Source organism: Podarcis bocagei (genome assembly GCF_964188305.1).
Source record: "Podarcis bocagei genome assembly, chromosome: 11".
NCBI lineage: Eukaryota > Metazoa > Chordata > Lepidosauria > Squamata > Lacertidae > Podarcis > Podarcis bocagei.
The window spans coordinates 2348442-2364433 of record NC_138136.1 but is presented as its reverse complement, the minus strand read 5'-3'; the positions used below and the strand labels follow the sequence as shown (position 1 = coordinate 2364433).

At 42.2% G+C, this 15992-nt stretch overlaps 1 protein-coding gene across 4 annotated transcripts in view; it reads left to right on the top strand.

Annotated features, from left to right (window-relative positions):
- CEMIP2 (cell migration inducing hyaluronidase 2) overlaps nt 1–15992 on the top strand; it is a 64772-nt gene that overhangs the window by 21162 nt on the left and 27618 nt on the right. For all 4 annotated transcript variants that reach the window (XM_081213548.1, XM_081213546.1, XM_081213547.1 and 1 more), the window contains exons 4-9: nt 658–1219; nt 7574–7743; nt 10563–10751; nt 13507–13676; nt 14244–14453; nt 15553–15758. In XM_081213548.1, coding sequence (XP_081069674.1) covers nt 658–1219; nt 7574–7743; nt 10563–10751; nt 13507–13676; nt 14244–14453; nt 15553–15758 — 1507 coding nt within the window. The remainder of the gene's footprint in view (nt 1–657; nt 1220–7573; nt 7744–10562; nt 10752–13506; nt 13677–14243; nt 14454–15552; nt 15759–15992) is intronic.

Sequence of the window (15992 nt, the reverse complement as noted above, 5' to 3'; positions counted from 1 at the left end):
CCTCACGCTGTAGTCCAAAATATCTGGACACCTGGTTGGTGGTTTCTGTTCTAGCCATCCTTATCCTGCTAAATCCTCAGAGGAAAGTAAGCACGGCCATGTTACTTTTACAACTGTTTTCACTTAATTTGCTTCTTCCTTTTAATATCCTTTCCAAGTCTATACATCTGCATATCTTCCCCATCTAGCTACTTCTTTGTTATTATGTTGTCGTTCTGGTCTGTTTTCAACATTTATTACTCCTGACTTCCTTCGGTACATTTTTTGCAGCTGTGCCAGGCATATCTAATACCTGCAGATTAAAAATACTGCTTGGTCATCAGTGTTTAAGAGCCTTACACAGCAAGATTTGTTTGGTAACTTTGCAAGGGCAAGATCCGGCTCGTAGGATGCAGTGCAGAATGTTTTGTTCAGCTGCTTTTGGTTCTTTGTACTTTTCCTTCCTCTGATAACTCCTTGACAAACTGAGTCATGCAGTTTTCCTTTTGAAAACTGCTTTGTGTATTGAAATATAATGCTCACTAATTTTTTAAAGCTTTGTTATTAATGCAGTGATTAGTGTTTTTTTTCTATACCACAGCAAATTTTTATTCCTCAAAAAATAGTTGGTTAATACTTACTTTATTGGTTGCTTACCAAAAACATTGTTCCCTATAGGATTGCTCGTCTTTGGAGATGATGAAAAAGGATCCAGAAATATAACACTACGAACACGGTTTATCCTGATAAAGGATGGTGGAGCGCTTCATATTGGAGCAGAGAAATGTCGTTATAAATCCAAAGCAACTATCACCTTATATGGCAAAATGGATGAAGGTGATTATGTGCCAACATTTGGCAAAAAGTTTGTGGGTGTTGGCCCTGGTGGAACACTGGAATTGCATGGAACTCAGAAGTTATCATGGACTTCTTTGTCAAAGACTCTGTATTCTTCAGGATTGGCCTCTGGCTCATATACTTTTGAAAAGGATTTTTCCCGAGGCCTTAATGTGAGAGTTATTGATCAAGACACTGCACAAGTTTTGGCAATGGACAGATTTGATACTTATGAATCTCAGAATGATAGCAGGAGACTTCAGGATTTCCTAAAAGGCCAAGATTTTGGTCGCATTGTTGCTATTGCTGTGGGAGATTCAGCTGCTAAAAACCTACTAGATGAAACCAGAACAACAATACAGAATCTTCTGGGAAGTAAGCTTGTCAAAGGATTGAGTTACAGGTAAAAAATAAAAAAAATGTATTCTGTGCTCTTGTGGGGGAAAAGAAACTAATTTAAATTTCCTTTGGAGTTCAACCTGTATGTTCTAGCTCATGTTTTGACTTCTGCAAATGTATGAATATGATAGGTTGTGCTTCAGAATATATCTTTGGAGGCAGCACAAGGAAGATGGTTAGTTTAATATTTTAAAGTTATAAACCCTTGTGAATTATAACAACTCAGCTTGAAGTTGTAACTGTATACCCTTCCTCCCTCGAATTAGGGTATTTCAGTAATATGACCATGCAACACTCCAAAATTTCATGCATATATTTTCCTTTGGGTATTCGTCATGCTGCACCCCTATATTCAAATTTACATTGCATCAAAGTCTTCCCCCTCTGTTATTTTGGTTTTCATTGCAAGAATTAATACTAGCTATACAGACAAGTACCACAACACTGCTTCTCTTCGTTGTTTTTGAATGTCTGTGTGCCAGTATTTGAAACTGTAAACTTGGTATGCAAATTTTTAGAAATTTTTATTTTAAAATTGACCTTAAATATTTATTTTCTTACATTTCTTCTATCATGGACACCAAAGCCCATGGTCCCTGGGTGGTCACCCATCCAGGCATTGACCAAACCTACCTAGCCTTCAGGACATGCTCTAGGAATATTGGAGGTTTTGGGCTGGGGGAGAGCCAGAAGTTGCTAGTTGAAACCATATACATATTTATTGTGGATCGTTTGGTATAATAAAAGTAAATTCCTTTATTCAGTTCTTTGATTTGTGTATTTAACAACTGATAGTATGAAAGCAAAGTCTTTCCTTCGCACATGAGTCAACTAATCCACCCCTGCATACATGCACTGCAAACATGACACATGCATTTGTTACATGGTACATGTAACGTACCTACAGTTTTCCCACATACAAATACTATATGTGCAGGAAAACCATCTTCTAAGAAGCAGCCATAAGACTCACTTTGAATTATGTCCCTTCTGTGAAAGATCTTGAAAGCAGACCCATCCTGTAAAATTCCCTGGTGTGCTTTTACTCTGCCCTGAAACGGCATCTAAAAGTCATGAGGAGGAAGGGAAGGGATTCCAGGTATAATGATGAAACATGCTGTGATTGGTTTACCTTCAGCTCTTGTAGTCCTGAAATTGTTTAAAAGAAAAATGTGGAAAGTTTATTTCATTTCTCTAGCTAACCTCTGTGCAAGATTCCTCTGACTGTCCAATTGTTTTAGAAGACAGATAAAACCCTTTTCATTTTTCAAAACATTTTCTTTTATTGTTTGCTTTAATTTTTTTATATGATATTTCTGGATTGTATAAAAGGGTACTACTGCTTTATTTCAGTGTGGATTCATTTCAGATTGTTTTTATAGTTCGTTGTAGGCCACCGTGATGACACTTATTGTGAAAAGACAGGGTAGAATTGTTTAAGCCTGTGCCAGTCCAGTGTATTTGAAATAATAGAGGAGACAGATTCATCTCACTACTGTGTGCAGCCGTTCTTTCATTTCAAGTGAGAGGTATCTCACTCTTGGTGCTATAATGGCATTAGAGGAAAGGTTAAGGAGTAGATTGCTTTCCAGTGTTGTTTCCTAAGTGAAGTGGTGATTCATGCTGAGCATGAATTAAGAAGTGGGGGATATTTCTGATGGATTAGAGAGAGAATGTCTTGTTGCATGGCCTCCCTAGTACAGTGGTGCCCCGCAAGACGAATGCCTCGCAAGACGGAAAACTCGCAAGACGAAAGGGTTTTTTGTTTTTTGAGCTGCTTAGCAAGACGATTTTCCCTATGGGCTTCGCAAGACAGAAACGTCTTGCAAGTTTGTTTCCTTTTTCTTAACACCGTTAATACAGTTGCGACTTGACTTCGAGGAGCAACTCATAGCACGCGGTGTGGTAGCCTTTTTTGAGGTTTTTGAAGACTTTGGTGATTTTTGAAGCTTTTCCAAAACTTTTCCGATACCGTGCTTCACAAGACGAAAAAAATTGCAAGACGACAAAACTCGCGGAACGAATTAATTTCGTCTTGCGAGGCACCACTGTAAATGTAAATTTGACTACTACTTTAACTTGGTGTGTTTTAGCAGGCTCTTTTACTTCAGACTTGCGCTTCTTTGCCTCATGGGGTGACTGGGCTATTCAGAACCAGAGCTTTGGTCATCTTTATATGTCACCTGAAGATACAGGCATTGGAAGTTGAGCTAGGAATTTCCTTCTCATTCTGTTTGTCCCCCTTTTAATTTTTTTTAAAAAGCATGTTCATCTTAGCAACTTGGCTGCTGGCTTGGTAGCTGGCTGAGTACAGGCCTGAGATGGGCAGCTGACTTTGGCCAGAGGGATTTGTCCCCCGGGGGCACTACACCACATTGACTCTCCTATGAGAGCCAGTGTGGTGTGGTGGTTAAGAGCCAGTGTGGTGTGGTGGTTAAGAGCGGTAGTCACGTAATCTGGGTAACCGGGTTCGCTTCCCCACTCCTCCACCTGCAGCTGCTGGGTGACCTTGGGCCAGTCACACTTCTCTGAAGTCTCTCAGCCCCACTCACCCCACAGAGTGTTTGTTGTGGGGGAGGAAGGGAAAGGAGATTGTTAGCCGCTTTGAGACTCCTGAAGGGGAGTGAAAGGTGGGATATCAAATCCAAACTCTTCTTCTTCTTCTTCTATGCTGGCTAAAATTCTAGCCCTGCGAGGGCCTGTACTTGACAGTTGCACCATGTGGATCTGGCTCCAACAATACTGAGCTTTTCCTTGCGCTTGAAAGGCAGAAGCTACAACTGCTGCAGAGCCAAGGTCACAAGCAAGCCGACTGCTGCTCATTGCTGTTTCATACTTAACTCCTTGCTGAAGGCCCCCTACTACACTCCTTGAACTTTCCAGCTAGTGGGAGGGTTGCATTTGCAGTCCCTCTTGAATCATGCCCCGTGCTTATACTAGAGAAACACTATAGAGTTGTATCCATGGGTGTTCCTCACACGGACAGCAGGGTCTTTGATCCAGTGGAGGCTTCCCTCAATGGAATAGGGTTGGGAGGAAAGTTTCACAGTTTTCCTATTTTCTCAGGAGCCACCCAGCTCGGAAGCAAATTTTGGGGCATGTGGGGACTGATGGGGGTTGATGAGGATTTTGCAGATACTGCCTTTCTCTTATCTACAGCCAGAAACTTCTACTGGATCAAACAACCTTCCATTATCATGAATGCACCATTGGATGCAACGTAACCCAGTATCTTATATTCTTAAATAGAATTGTAAGAAAACTATTCCATTGAGTTGAAATTCTTGGATAATTTGAAATGCAGCATCAGCAGACTTATGTGCCCAGCAAATGTATTCTGTAGTTCATAACCATGTTACAGTGGTGCCCCGCAAGACGAATGCCTCGCAAGACGGAAAACCCGCTAGACGAAAAGGTTTTCCGTTTTGGAGGTGCTTCGCAAAACGAATTTCCTATGGGCTCGCTTCGCAAGACGAAAATGTCTTGCGAGTTCCTGTGGTTTTTTTTTCATTCCCCCCCCTTTTTCCCAAGCCGCTAAGCCGCTTATCAGCTGATCCGCTAATCCGCTAAACCGCTTATCAGCTAATCCGCTAAGCCGCTAATAGCGCTAATCCGCTAAACCGCTAATGGGCTTGCTTCGCAAGACGAAAAAACCGCAAGACGAAGAGACTCGTGGAACGGATTCTTTTCGTCTTGCGAGGCACCACTGTATATGAATGATGTAACATAGAGTGAAGACCTACTAAGAGCTACTGTTCTAGTTTCAAATAAGAATGCCAATTTTATAGCAGTTCGAAAGCACGTCAAAGTGCAAGTAGATAAATACCGGTAGGTACCGCTCCGGTTGGAAAGTAAACGGCGTTTCCGTGTTCTGTGCTGCTCTGGTTTGCCAGAAGCAGCTTAGTCATGCTGGCCACATGACCCGGAAGCTGTCTGCGGACAAACACCGGCTCCCTCGGCCAATAAAGCGAGATGAGCGCCGCAACCCCAGAGTCGGCCACGACTGGACCTAATGGTCAGGGGTCCCTTTACCTTTTTATTATGAAGCAACTGGGTTAAAAGCACTGGTCTGGGGGGGGGGAGTAGAAATTCTATCTCTTCCCCCCTTTCCTAACATCTTGCCATTCTCTATGTTGTTATTAAAGCTTAATTTGTGAGTCGGATCATTTCAGGCACTTTGCTGTACCAGCTGCTTCTCTCCCAGTTCCAAACAGATATTTCAAATGAAACCATTAATTCTGCATAAAAAGTAACTCTCCCTGAAAGCTTAAGCCTTTGCTCCAACTGAGGGTGAAGACAAAAGTCCTGTCTAAATATGCTGGGAGCCTTGTGCACACATTTTCTGTCCTGAAAACTGATGCCTTGGAATGCAGTAAATGTTCATTCAAGGCATTTCCAGTCACATTTTAGGGAGCCTGTGTGTTTACCTTAACACGGCCAGTTCTGCATCTACTGACATCCTTGTGCAGCAGCCTGCACCCTCGATGCAGTGTTAGGGTTTTGTATTCTGTGCTAGGTTCTTTGGTAATGCTCAGTTTGTGTCTTGCCTCACACATGCTGCCTGTGGTTCTCTATCAAGTTCATCTGGCGAATCTTCCTTAGCATTCTTGTGTCTTGGCAGGGAGGGGAAGGGCTGTCCCTCAGCGATGGAGCATTTGCAGAATGCCCTAGATATCTAGGTATAGGGCTGTTTGAAAGCCCTAGAGAGCAACTGCCTGTCAATGTCAAAAATACTGAGCTAGTCTGATCTGATTCAAGGCAGTTTTTAAAGTTTCTATGAGGAGCTTATAATGTGGAAGCTGGAGGGACCTGGAAGCTCCTTTTAAGAGACACCTTCTCTCTCTCTCTCTCTCTCTCTCTCTCTCTCTCTCTCTCTCTCTCTCCCTCTCCCTCTCCCTCTCCCTCTCCCTCCGCCCCCCTCATTTGCATATGAGATGGGGAATGTGTGTGCTCTTATGGTGTTTGCAGAGCAGTTCATGGTTTTGGAGCGCAGTCTTGCAGAGTCCTCACTGCTCTGATTTTGAAAGGGAAGCAGTCTGCTGTTGCCACTCCCTTGTCCCCTTTAAATCCATAACCTGCAACATTGCAGAGGTTCATAGTACAGTCTATGCTTTTTCACTGTAATGGTGTCAGCCCTCTCCGCAGGCATCCTAGCCAATTCAAACGAGAGTGGATAACATCCATATCTGAGGTGCCTGGACTTGCAGTTGGACTGTTATGTTTAAAACTGGTGACTGTACAAGCTTTTCATAAAGAACACTGAGCTAAAAATATCACACAACAGTTTTCTTGAGCAGTTGTGTGCTGTTTAAATTTAGCTCTCCACTTGTGGAGGTTCTAAATGTAAGAATTGCTGGAAATGTTGATACCAGTTGGCATGCAACTTGAAGGAAAAGAGGGATGGTTGGAAGAAAACGAAATCCCTTGGTTTTGGTGCTGCCAAGTCAGAGCTGGCTTAGATTAAAGCTAATAGGAAAATCAGGAGTAACTAGAGGCATGGACGTAATGCTAGGGCAGTATAGCTTTTCAAAGCTGGGGTTAGAGAAGAGAGTCTGGAGGAGGCTCTTGGCTTGCCTTCTGCTCTTGAACACGTAATTTATGGGGTGTCTGCAATGAGGGCTCCATGCCAGCCTACTCAAATGTCCAGCTGCAGCGCTGGCAATCTTTTATCAGCAAGGCTCCAGAAAATATAGGCATGGAAATGTTTTTCCATTATTGGTCTTCAGCATGGACCTACCAAAGAGTTATGGCAAGGCACTGTGGTTCAAAATGCCAATCCTGTTTGCCTCTTTATCAGTGAGGCATAACACCCTCTCCATCCCTACCAGTTGTTTCAACACAATAGAAAATGTAATGAATTTCACAGAGTTAGGGATGTAATATCATTTACTCGTTTTATGATTTTCCTTTTTATTGGATAATATACAAATATATGTCATTGGTTTCCATTTAGAGGAGAAAGTACTCCTTTCCAGACAATTATGGGATTTAATTAAAGTCTAATGTTTCCATTTCCCATACTGAGAGCTGGGCTTGCACTACTTCTTCACAAGCAGTTGTGAGTAGGACACAGCAGTCTATATACATCCTCAGGGTTTTTTGTGGGGGGAGGGATATGGCAAGTGTTGCAAATTTTTGTGACTTCTGACAAGGGAGATGATAGCAATAGTACTTACAGCCTTATGCCCCAAAGTTATAAAATTATTTCTCCTTTTTTAAAAAACGGATTTTGAAGAATGTTTCAGAAAACTAAGAATAACAGTTTCTATTACATTTGTACATGCTGCATTCTTGCTACTTGTAAACACCTGCACTAAGGAAGAATTTTGTACTTAAACATGTATTTTATTTTTTCCAGGCAGGCCTGGGCTTTAGTTGGTGTAATTGGTGATGGAGATTCATCGTGTAGTGAGTCTGTGAGAAACTCTGAAAACCACAGCACGGGAGGGAAAGCTATCGCACAAAGAGAATTTTTTACTGTGGACGGTCAGAAGTTTGCTGTGAGAGCTTTCAGTGAATGGGATGATGGTATGAATATACTTTATTCTTTTTAAAAAAAGCAATACAGGTAATGCAATAATTGAAAACAATCTTGTATAGCTGGAACTACTTAACTCTGAACGCACCTTCCTTCCATGCACCTGTGCTGTCCACTGTCTGCTGTGATCCTGCTGGAAACCAGAAGTGTCTGTTCCAAAGCAAAAATCCAAAAGGGAATGTAGTTTGTATTATTCTGTTCATGGAATCAAAGAATTGTAGAGTTGGAAGGGACCCTTAGGATCATCTAGTCGAACCCGCTGCAGTGCAGGGATATGCAGCTGCTCCATAAGGGAATCGAACTTGCAACCTTGGCATTATCAGCAGTCCTGTGCTTATAGCCAAAATAATAGAATACAGCAAGATGGAAGGATAGATCAACCTGCTGCTCCAGAGAAGCAGCTCCAGAGAAGCGAACACGGAGCAATGGATCCAAACTACAAGAAAGAAGATTCCACCTAAACATTAGGAAGAACTTCCTGACAGTAAGAGCTGTTCGACAGTGGAATTTGCTGCCAAGGAGTGTGGTGGAGTCTCCTACTTTGGAGGTCTTTAAGCAGAGGCTTGACAACCATATGTCAGGAGTGCTCTGATGGTGTTTCCTGCTTGGCAGGGGGTTGGACTCGATGGCCCTTGTGGTCTCTTCCAACTCTATGATTCTATGATTCTATGATTCTATGATTCTATGCTGCCAATAATAATAATAATAAAGTTAAACTTATTTGCAGATGTTGAATATTATTATAATTATTTGTTTCTATATATATTGAGTTGTTGTTTTGGAAAACTGTCAGAAATGTGCAAAAGAAAAAGCGTCCCAAAGCGCCAAAATCCTGACACACTTTTTCCACACAAAAGGTGGCAAACATATACCATCAGTCCTGGAAGTGTTCCAAGCTAAATCCCTAGCACAGCTATTATATGGGGCTCAGATCTGGACTGGCACTTACCTTGTATCTACGTAAGCTGTCCAATCAAAGTTTCTAAGGCAAATTATTTCTGTGCCACCCTGTGTCCCAAACCCATCATTACACTTAGAGGCCAATCTCCCTTCGGAAGAATTACGGATCTGGCGCAGGAGATTTGACTTCTGGCTTCGCCTAAAATCCCCCCGGTCTAATATCGCTAGTGCTGCAAGACTGTCACAAGAGTGCCTGATCTAAAATAGTCTATCAAAAACTGCACAACCCCACAACAGCTACTCACCGTGGGTTATAGTAAAGCAAACAGTCTAACTTGTCAATGCCTAAATGATATCGATCGTCAGAACAACTTGGCCACAATAAGGAAATTTTGCCCATGGTATGACCACTTTCCCACTTTGATTCTCTGGCACCCTGTCTGCATAACCTAGCAATTCCAAAATACAGACACGCTTTTGCTCTCGCAAGATTGAATGTCTTGCCCTCGGCTGGACTTGGGGGACGATTCCAACAGATTCCATACAAAAAACGCTTATGTCACTGTGGAGATGGCAGCACCGAATCAGTGGTGCATGCTCCCCTGGCTTGCACTTTTTACAAAGACATTATGACATTATCACCCCTCTTTTATTGTCCATTCCGGGTCGCCCAACCACTGCCACAGTGTCTTGTCTCCTGGCAGATCAAGAGGAGCAGATGACAGCAAAGGTTGCAAGGTTTCTAGCTGGGGCAATCAGAATAAGGTCCGCAATTTGACTGCTGATTCAGCAGTGTGTGTTATATAATTGACTGCTTATTTTGTTCTGTGTATGCCACAATGTTTTTTTGTTGCTATGGCTGATGGCTGACGCAAAAAAAGTTTTCATTCATTCATTCATTCATTGATTCATTAAACTTACTGTTTAATAAAAGGTCAACAACTTTGGGACACCCCCCTCAAAACTAAGCTCAAGAACTTTGACCTGCCCCAACCCCCCCATGGGTAGATCACTGCCACCCCCCCCAAGTAGATCACAGTCTCTTGGGAGTTGAACGTCCCTGAGATAGATGGTTCACTCTTTTTTCATTGGTCTTTTCCTCTGTCTTTAGTTCCCCACCATTCCATTCTCCTTCCTACCTCGTTTTCAGTTTGTTTCCTCTTAATCAGAATTGTGTGGTTATTGAGTCTCTATTTAGGCTGGTGTTTTGCAGGGTGTTTACCCCTTAGGATTGTTGTTGTTTAGTCGTTTAGTTGTGTCCGCCTCTTCGTGACCCCCTGGACCAGAGCACGCCAGGCACTCCTGTCTTCCACTGCCTCCCGCAGTTTGGTCAAACTCACGCTGGTAGCTTCGAGAACACTGTCCAACCATCTCGTCCTCTGTCGTCCCCTTCTCCTTGTGCCCTCCATCTTTCCCAACATCAGGGTCTTTTCTAGGGAGTCTTCTCTTCTCATGAGGTGGCCAAAGTATTGGAGCTTCAGCTTCGGGATCTGTCCTTCCAGTGAGCACCCAGGGCTGATTTCCTTCAGAATGGATAGGCTTGATCTTCCTGCAGTCCATGGGACTCTCAAGAGTCTCCTCCTTTTCTACTAAAGACTTTTTGTTTTGCATTTCTGTGAATTTTTAAGTAAACCACAAGTCTGCTGACACCTCCCTCTGAAGCATGGATGGTGCAGTGTTGTCTTTGCTTCAGTAAGCATGGGAATATTTTGGGGGGTGGGGGGAGTGGATAAGGAATCACATGAGAGAATAAGCAATTGATAATTTCCTCTTAGCTGCTGTACAATGTTTTTAATCTTGTTTATTGGTTTTAATGTGTAAATGTTTGAGCATTTGCGGAAATAGTATTCATATGTTTTTAAAATAAATTAATATGTTTTGTTTTATTTTATTTATTTATTTGTTTAAGGTGTTCCAAAGTCAGGTTTCCAGGTGGAAGCAGTGCATGGTGTGATACTGGATCTGTCAGAAGATGTTAGTACCTGGAAGCCTGAAGACCAGATTGTTGCTGCCAGCACTGACTATTCTATGTACCAGGCAGAAGAATTCACCCTCCTTCCTTGTTCAGAATGCAATAGATATCAAATCAAAGTTAAAGGTATGGTGCAAGCTTTTGCTTTCCCTGTGTCTGTGGTCCTGATGCCTAGTATAAATGCAGTCACATTGACTTTCCGGCATTGATAAACTTTTCCAGCTGCTTAACATTCACTGCAGCCTAAGATCCTCATTTGACCCTGACATGACACATACACACACCATTGTACGTATCAGCACAAAGGAAGGGAAGTTTCATATCTCAAGTGTAGCATATGTCAGTGCTAAATTGTGTTTTGCTCTGGACATGATTGAAATGCAGCTTGCCCTTTTGTGCAAAACAGCTTCCCTTTTTACTGATTAATGTCCTATGCACTTTCCTTTCGCTCAGTTGTTTTGGGCTGCTCTCTTAACCACACAGGCATTTATCATTCTTTGCTGTGTCACTGCTCTTTCTTCCTTCAGTGTTTGTGCCATATCTGCAACATTAACAGCTGGAGATCTCTTGTATGGAGTTAGGAGATCAGGATAGTAGTTCCCCTCCCTCCCTAGATCATTTATTCTGTTATCGCCAGGTTGGGCATCGCTTTCTCTTGGGTGAAGACAGAGGCAAAGTTCCGCCTTTTCTCTGTCACCCAGTAGCATCTCTCCATCTTCCCCATGCAGAGGACCTACCACTTGCTTGTTGAGCTCCAGCTAGGAAAAGCAAGCTGATCTGTGCAGCTTGGAGCTGTGGTGAGACTGGGAGTTATGGTTAGGTGATCACGGTAGAGATGGTTGGTGGTGTATATTTGCGGTTCAAGGCTTGGATGTGGGGTGGCAGGAAGAGTTGGAACCATCCATACCTGGACCTCGTAACTGTAGGGGGAAGGGAGAGGTAATTCAAGCCAAGAGATGCAGGTAGCATTTGGATACACATTTAGCTGTGTGCAAAGGTAAATAGCCTAAAGTTCTAGGAAGTGCTGTCTTAGAAATTTTTATTTCCTCTTGTGGTCTGTGCAAGTTTCATATGATTTCTGAGGATTCTCTGGGGCAAAACCTTTCTGGTGTGCCCAGCTGCTCCTTTTGCTTGAAATACATATCTCAGCATCTTACTAGTGAAATTTAATTTCTGCTTCTTGGACTTCAGCATCTGCAGATGCCCTCTCAGATGAATGAGGAAAGGCAAGCAAATTACTCCCATATGGAAGCAGTTCTTCAGCTTTCTGTTCATTTAATATCCAGTTTCCTTCAGTGTTCCAAAAATGTGTCAAGAGCCTCATCCCTTCCTACTTTTCAAACGTGTACAGTCTTGCTAGGTTTTGATGGGAGAAATAAACTTAATTTGAGCTGTTAACATCTGGAGGTGTACATTAAGTTATTTTCTTTGTTACTTTTTGTAGTTCGCATGCTAACGAGTTTGATTTGAAACTGCATCTATGCTATGTGCATTTAGAAAAAAATATGTTCCCTACATGGTTATGAAAGAGCTGTTGCACAGGTGGTCAATAAAAGTTTTACAGAACTTGCATAGCTAGACTGAAGTGTTAGCTGGACACTTTCAGAAAAGAGTAATTTGGAACTTAAAGCTTTTATTGAAGTGAGACCAAGATACATGATAGTTTAGCTTTTTTCCATTTTGGTGCTTTGTTATTGTTCTACTCTATGCCATGAAACCAGCCCACTTAGTAAAGAGAATTTTCACTATGGCAAAAGTGGATTTGGTAAAAATACTGGATTCTGCTAGATAAAAGACCACTTTTAAACAGGAGAAGTTTGATTTTGGGTTGTTTTTTTAAGGCGAAGTAAAGGAATATGTGATAAAACATTGGAAAGAGAGAGAGAGAGAGAAATTAAATATTATATTTATTTGTAAAATTATTCCTAACTGTATCTATGAGGCCTGGGAAGCCATATCATATTTTCAGCTTCTGAAGCTACAGTGGTGTCCCGCAAGACGAATGCCTCGCAAGACGGAAAATTCGCTAGACGAAAGAGTTTTCCGTTTTGGAGGTGCTTCGCAAAGCGAATTTCCTATGGGCTTGCTTCGCAAGACGACAATGTCTTGCGAGTTCCTGCTGGTTTTTTTTTCCTTTCCCCCCTTTTTCTAAGCCGCTAAGCCGCTTATCAGCTGATCCGATCAGCAGATAAGCCGCTAAAAGCCGCTAATAGCGCTAATCCGCTAATCCGTCAATGGGCTTGCTTCGCAAGACGAAAAAAACCGCTAGACGAAGAGAATCACAGAACGGATTCTTTTCGTCTTGCGAGGCACCACTGTATTAAAGTAGCTCACTCACTTTCCTTGTCTAATGTAAGTGTCCTACCCTAAATTTTGGTGTGAATGTTAAAACTACATAAATTCAGCATGATAAAGGATTTGGAAGAAAGTAATTCTTGACTGCCACATCAACCGTCTCTCATCTCCCATTTATGTTTTTGGTCATCTATCTGCACATGGCCATTTTAGACCACTTTTCATTCCAGATAGTGTTCTTAGAAATAATTTGTATGGCAGAATCATCTGTGAACAAAAGAATGAACGCTTGTATGGGCTTCATTCCTCAAATTTGTACAGATCCTAGGAAGGTTTTCATAAGATCAAACCATATGTGGAAACTTCAGCATACCTGTTCATTTTCTTTCTGACACATGGCAGGCATAGGACTAGATCACATGAACTCCAAGGTGGGACAAGATTCATCTTCCACTCCATAGCTCTGCCTTTCCAGGAATGAAGCTTAACTGTGTTAGCAGGTTGCATACATTCACAACAGATAAGAATCAGAGACCTCCATTTTTCACTTGCTTTGCCTTTGAACATGAACTTTTCTTTCAAACAGAAATCCCTCAGTTCCTTCATATAGGAGAAATTGTTGATGGAGTGGACATGAGGGCTGAGGTCGGAGTTCTCACTCGGAACATCTTAATAAAGGGAGAGATGGAAGATTCCTGTTACACTGGCAAAGAGTGCCAGTTCTTCCATTTTGATACTTTTGGTGGACATATCCAGGTATGGACGGGGGGGGGCATGCATGTGGGGGTGCTAAATTGCTACCTGTCATTGCCCCAGTAACTTTTGCTGATGCAGACTTTCCATGGTGATCATTCCCTTCCTGTTTTGAGATATAATATTTAAGTTGCCATATATATTTCAAAAAGTAAAGGCCAGGACACTCCAAAGTTGTTGATCCAGGAGAAAGCACTGGCTCGGACAGGAATTCTGCTTTTGAAATCCTGGTAGTGTCCAGGAAAATCCAGACGTATGGCAGTCCTATTACATGTACAAGTAAGGCTTTACACTGAATACAACTATGGCAGTCTTGCCTATAGCAGGGGTAGCCAATGTGGTGCCACTCGTGACTTGACCTGGAGCCTTACTCGTTTCAAAACTGTGCTCTGTTTATTACTCTTCAGTGTAATTGGATTTCCAGTGTAATAGTTTTGATGCCGTTCTGTATTGTTGTGTGTTTATCTGGGGGAAATGGGTGCTTTAAAGGTTGTAAATCAATGAACTGTTGTTGATCTGGGGGGAAAAATGAATTGGTAAACAATGAGATTATTTTTTGTGCTCTTCCAGATTCTGAAGAATTTCACCTCTGTTCACCTCTCTTACGTGGAACTCAGACAAATGGGTCAGCAGGTCCATGGAGCTTACCCTGTTCACTTCCACCGCTGTGAAGATGTGGACGAGAAAGGAGGGTACAACTACAGGACTTATGTAGAAGGCCTCTCAATTCACCACTGCTTCTCTAGATGTGTGACTGTTCATGCAACAAACGGCTTGCTGGTAATAGCAGTGCTCCTTCGCCTTCCCCTCTACTTCAAACCTCCTCTGTTATTGACCTCTTTGGATCATGCCATGCTAACCATGGTTAGTTGCAAACTTCTATTTGCAACTGTGGTTAGAAATGGTGTTGCAAACTGCCAGTGGTGCAGGCATAACACGAATCAAGGTTACAGCTGCAAAGGGAAGGGAGGAGAGTCTCTGGGGCACTCAGGATCACATGGTCATGGTTAGGAGATCGGGCAGTATTTTCATCTGCACAAATCTCTGGATGTGGGTTTTTGGATTTATTACTGTGCCTTTCTCTTTCAGTCCCTATGGGTATTAGCGTTTGTGAGGAGGTTTCGCCCTAACTGTAGGATCTGATAAACATGAATTGGGCAGTTTGTAATCGTTTACTTTTCTTCAGCAAAGAGGATGCACAGGTGTATGGAAGACACATCATTGCTTGGCCTAAGCGTCAGCATCATCTAGAAGCATTTTAAATTTGATTGACTGGTCTAAGTTTTGATGATAACACTAAGACCCACTTCAGTGTTCTTGGCCCTGGGAACCTGGAATCATGAGATTGCCTTTCCATGTTATCAGTTGCTAGTATGAAGTGTTGGCTAGATGATTTGATCAAGTGCTAACCATGTCATGGAAATAATATTGGGGAGTGGGACAGGGCTTTCCTAGCACATCAACCGAATAACATGCCACTGGCTTATGTGTCCCTATGAATACATGTGAAAATAGGGTTTAATGTTTTCATAAGTTTTTGTTTTCTTTTGGGAGTATGCTAGAATATTTTTTTATAATTTTTGAAATCTGCATTTTGCTCCTGAACCTTATGATTATTGTCAGCTATCTATCAACACATCTGGATAAAGTGATGTATGAGACATAGTATATAAACATATCTGGCAAGAACTTGAAGCCTAAGTTCATCCTAAAGTTCTGCATTGGTGGGCAGAAAATGTGTGTGGTTCATTATTCTGATTTAACTATTACATTGCTAACAGTAAAGTGTCTGTCCTACTGCAGCTGTGTCAAAATAGTGGAGATGTAATGCAGTTCTCAATATAGGCTTTGGGAATGACATAAACTTTTATTTCTGCAGATAAAAGACACCATTGGATATGACACACTAGGTCATTGTTTTTTCCTGGAGGATGGCATTGAGCAGAGGAATACACTGTATCATAACTTAGGGCTAGTCACCAAGCCAGGCACACTCCTTCCTACGGACAGGAACAGCACAATGTGCCTGGCCATGAAGGATCATGTCTATGGAGCCTATGAGCCAGTTCCAACCACAGACTGCATGTGAGTGACTGGCTAAATGGTTGGGAGGTGGGGCTGGAATTTCAGGTGCTGATTATTTGATTGGTATTCTATACAGAGGTAACTTCTTTTCAATAAACTACCCACAGTCTGTGTACGTGGCTTAAGTCAGTGTTTCCCAACCACTGTTCCGCGGCACACTAGTGTGCCGCGAGATGTTGCCTGGTGTGCCGCGGGAAAAATTAAAAAATTCGAAAGATTTTTTTTTTTTAAGTC